The following is a 4,704-nucleotide window of genomic DNA, read 5'->3' as shown; positions in this document are numbered from 1 at the left end:
GTGTAATTCATTTCTAAAAATATTCCATGGACTTTTGAAAATATTATTTATGTATCAAATGCTATTGGCTGAATTGTGTTCTGAAAAATTCATATGTTGGAGCCCTAACTTCCAATGTGATGGTATTTGAATAGTGGGTCTCTGGGAGATATGATTAGGTTTAGATGAGGTCACGAGGATGGAGCCCACATGATGGGATTAGTGCCCTTCTAAGAAGAGATACTGGAGAGCTTTCACTCTCTCACTCTTGTGCATGTGTGTTCTCTCTCTTTATCACTTTCTCTCTGTCCTGTGTGGACATAGCAAGCCAGGATGAGACTTCTCACCAGTAACCAAATCCACTAGCACCTTAATCTTGGACTTTCCATCCCCTAGAACCATGAGAAAATAAACTGTTGTGTATGCCACCCAATCTATGGTACTTTGCTATAGCAGCCAAACAGACTAAGAGACTGTTTATTAATTATTTTTCTATTCTATTATATAATTCCTATTTACTTCATGTGCAAATATTAAGGTGTGGGTTTTTCAATTCTGCTATTTTGAAAATCCTGTCGAAGGAAAATGAAGAGTGAAGAGGTAGGTATTGAGAATTCTGAAAGATTTGCAGGAAAGATGATATTAACAACTTACTCTTAAATTCAAGTGTGAACTGGGAAGTATTTCCAGACTCATTTGAGTATGAAAGCTGAAATATAATGGAATTACATGTGTGCTGAAAGGGGCGATGGCCTGGATTAAGATCGTGAAGAATCAGGTAGATTAACAATGGGAAAGGCTCTAGTATATAGTCTTGCTGGGGATATGGAAATGCATAAGAAATTGGGGATGTTAGAAGTAATCTCAGGCTCATATAGATCAGAAAAACTAGGACTACAAACCTATTAGGATAACAGGAAAAGAAAAAAATCATTAAAGATGGTTGGGCAACTATAACATTAAAATGCAGCTTCAGTGTGCACAAAGGAGCATAAGAAAAATAAATAAATAAAAAAATGCAGCTTATAATTGTCACATCTCAAGAATTTAAAAAAGAATAAAACATTTTTAAGGATGTAGTCATATTTACTAGAGGCAAGTGATACATGGTAAGCTTTATATATAAGCTGCTGAAAATTGGCATTCGATTAGAAAAACAGGCATATTTGTATGGAGATACAAATTACACAAAAAAGAGCTAAAAATGGTTAACAGCTTAGGGATAATGTTCAAACTTTCCAGTACTAAGAAAAAGGCAAAAGAAAACACAGACGAGAGAGGCATGTGTAATTATAGGAATATCTAAGGGCAGAGTTTAGTGGATGTATTGAATTGGAATTAGGTGAACAAGAGCATATAATATTTGTTTCACCCTCTCTCTTTCTCTTTTTCTAAAAAGAATTTATTTACCACACTAAATAATTTTTTACAATGGAAGGTGAGAATAGCTATAACCTTACCAATCTAATTACTTTCATTTTCATATGTTCCTTTCCAACTGTTGCTCACAATGTCCATACTGGGCTGTGTCATTATTTAATATGGGAAAAAGCATAGTTTTAATTGGAAACTGGGAATATGCCCAGTGCCAAGAAAGTAATGGATTTTGTTTTTCTGATAATCAGAGTCTGGAAGAAATAGCACATTTCTGGAATGGGGAAGGGAATGTGTCAAGAATGGTTATTTAAAAATTAATGACAGGACAGGACCACCCGCAATGAAATGACAAAGGCTTGGATACAATTGTGAGCTGCTTTAAACTACATGCATCTAATTGAGTGGTGCACATCTGTGTACCTTGATTTATCTTACTATATGTAGTTTTTACACCAGGATTCTGTAGCAGTGGAGGAAAGTGAATAATGTCCAGTGGCCTACAACATAGGCCAAACTGTGAAATACACTGTGAAGGAAGGGGAAGTAAAAAAGAGGTATAGGAGAAAAGGTGTATATTAATCTCAGGGGCCATCACAAAATGGCCCAAGGTAATTATGATAATCATGAATTGCAGCCTTGTGATTGAAAGTCTATTACAAAAGCTCTCAGAACTTTGTAATAAACTTTTAAACACAAGTTGGTTGTGATTAAATCACAATCACATAAATATTGATTGCTTGATTGATTTAATTTTGGAAGATCCCTTCCAAAGTGGATCAATCAAGCTAACAAATACTTATGGAGTGCTTACTACATGCTAGCGCTCTGCTAGGCATTGGAAAAACAGAGTGGAATAAACATGTCCCCTTGCTCCTAGGGCTCACAGTAGAGTAGAAAAACACAATTACATCACAACCTGATCAGATTATGTGAACAGAACACATAATTAGAATATAGTGTGGTCAGGTTTGCAGTGTCCGAAGACACACAGCTGGCTGCAGGCACTATAAAGACTAGAATTCTAATTTCTTGATTCTGAGTCCACTGTGGTTTCTACAATAACAATACTGCCTGCCACATAATATTAAAAATGAGCAAATTAAAATAAGTTGCAATTTCAAGTTAAGAATCATTATAGATGTATTTGAAAATGACCAAACCTGGACGCAGTTGGATAGACACTTCTCCTGGTGTCACCTGGGTATTAATTTCATTTTCAGTGGGTATTATAACATGCACAGATGGGTATTCTATTGAATCAACTGAGCAGCCTTTGCTTATTAAATTGGAAACAATATCACAACGTTCACTTCTTGATCCACCTGAAATGAAATCCTGTTTAAAAGAAAGAAAATCACTGATGTTTTTAGTGTATATCATCTCAATTACATTCAAAGAAAATGACATAGCAAATATTGCATTTTTGGTATTTTATATCATTTTAATTTCTTCTAATCCTTATGTTTTTACTTTTTCTACAAGAAAAACACAAGCAAAAATCCTACTCCACTTTCTGCATCTAAAACCTATTTGAGAAGGAAAAGCTCAGACTGAAGTTTCTCTGGTTGGCTTTTTTTTTTCTCTCTATTTTGGAGACAGAGTCTCCCTCCTGATCCAGGCTGGAGTGCAGTGGCACGATCTCGGCTCACTGCAACCTCCATCTCCCAGCTTCTAAAAATTATCTTGCCTCAGCCTCCCAAATAGTTGGAACTACAGGCACATACCACCACACCCAGCTAACTATTGTATCTTTTGTAGAGATGGGGTTTTACCATGTTGGCCAGGTTGGTCTCAAACTCCTGACCTTAGGTGATCTGCCTGCCTCGGCCTCCCAAAGTGCTAGAATTACAGGTGTGAGCCACTACACCTGACCTGGTTGGCTTTTTATTGGTTGTTATTTTCATCAATTTAATATAATATTCTGGGGCTAGATATATGAAAAGGTTTTTTTTTCCTACTCATGACTGAGTCTTTTTGACTTCCAAACAGCAATTTGCACAGAAGTGAGAGAATTCTATCATATTCCCTTTGACAGTGAAATTTTTCCTATCATATATGCTGTGAAAGTATAACTATGCTCCAAGCCTGCACTCTGAACTCTAACTATGCATGACACTCTGCATCAGACATAACAGGTAGGAGAGGAAGGGAATTCTTCAAGATATATAATGTTAGAAAGGAACATGGGGCATTAAACTAGGTAACACTGATGATGCCCTTTCTATCCTAATTACTTTCCAATTACTTATGTAGTGTAGAAGGAGAGAAAGCAAAGTACATGGAATGGCAGATTAACATGCTGCATAATAGTGCAAGCAAACTGGATATATCCTGTCTAAATTTTCTAGAGACCTTTTGCTTTTGACTAGCTTTGAAAATTATTCAAGCCAGGTTTACTTTGTTACCATTTATCTATCCTAATCGTGAGCAGGAAAAAAAAAAAAAAAAAAAAAAGGGCCTGCCTCTCCCTTGCCTCTCCTTCCAGCCTTACTGGTTGAGGAATCATCGGCATCAGCCACATCCGCACCTAAAGGGTGAGGGATCTTCCAAAATTAAATAATGCATTCTTCCTGTCAATGACATCAGGTCAGCCAGCAGGGAGGGGACAGCTCCTTCTGTTAATGGCATGGATGGTGGCTGAGTCCTAAAACTGGCTGCTTCCCCTGAGGTTGTGTTATTAATGCAGGCACTCCTCCTGGTTTCCTAACCCTGAATGAGTTGTTCCAGAGCCTTGTCAAAGTTCTATATAGTCCTCACTCCCATTTCTTAAGCCATGCCTCTGTGCCCAATGCTTCCCACATTGCTTCATTTCATCCTCACAAAGACTGTGGGGAGGGTTCAATTTGTATTTCCATTTTAGAGGTATGGAAATCTGAGGTTCAAAGTGGTTAGGTAACATGTGCAAGTTTATAACATTAGAAACTGGTGGAACTGGGATTTGAATCCAACTCAGTGTTTCTTCAGAGCCTGCTCTTTCAATACATAAACTAGGCTGAACTGCGCTGTATAGAATATTTGAGGACATGAGCACCCAAGTGAGTTTCTGACTGTTTTCCCTAAGATCCCATCTGAAGAATGTCACCAATAGTGATAGATTTTCCTTCTCCCCTCCAGCAGCCACCTCCTTTCTCCTTGACTTAGCTCCTTCTATCGGACAACTGACTCCTCCGAATACTTAAAATCCCTCCTTCTATGGCAGGACTGACAGTTATTCCCAAAGCTGTGACTCTCCAGATTATTTTCTCCCAGTCGCAGGTGTGAGAGGGAGAAGGGGTCCCTCTGAAATCTAATGTTCTATGGCTAACATCTTACATGTGGCTGACAACTGGGCTTCTCTTTTGAAGGCTC

General features: G+C 37.8%; 1 protein-coding gene across 2 annotated transcripts in view; it reads right to left on the bottom strand.

Moving 5' to 3' along the window:
- The window catches only part of ITGB8 (integrin, beta 8), a 94,497-nt gene that overhangs the window by 49,131 nt on the left and 40,662 nt on the right, over window positions 1-4,704 (bottom strand). For both annotated transcript variants that reach the window (XM_011973909.1, XM_011973908.1), the window contains one exon: window positions 2,517-2,691. Coding sequence is in view for 1 of the 2 variants with exons in the window: in XM_011973908.1 (XP_011829298.1) it covers window positions 2,517-2,691 (175 nt within the window). In the remaining variant the exon portion in view is untranslated. The remainder of the gene's footprint in view (window positions 1-2,516; window positions 2,692-4,704) is intronic.

This window comes from Mandrillus leucophaeus, unplaced genomic scaffold, assembly GCF_000951045.1.
Source record: "Mandrillus leucophaeus isolate KB7577 unplaced genomic scaffold, Mleu.le_1.0 Scaffold140, whole genome shotgun sequence".
Lineage (NCBI taxonomy): Eukaryota > Metazoa > Chordata > Mammalia > Primates > Cercopithecidae > Mandrillus > Mandrillus leucophaeus.
This window is presented reverse-complemented; position numbering and strand designations above follow the sequence as displayed.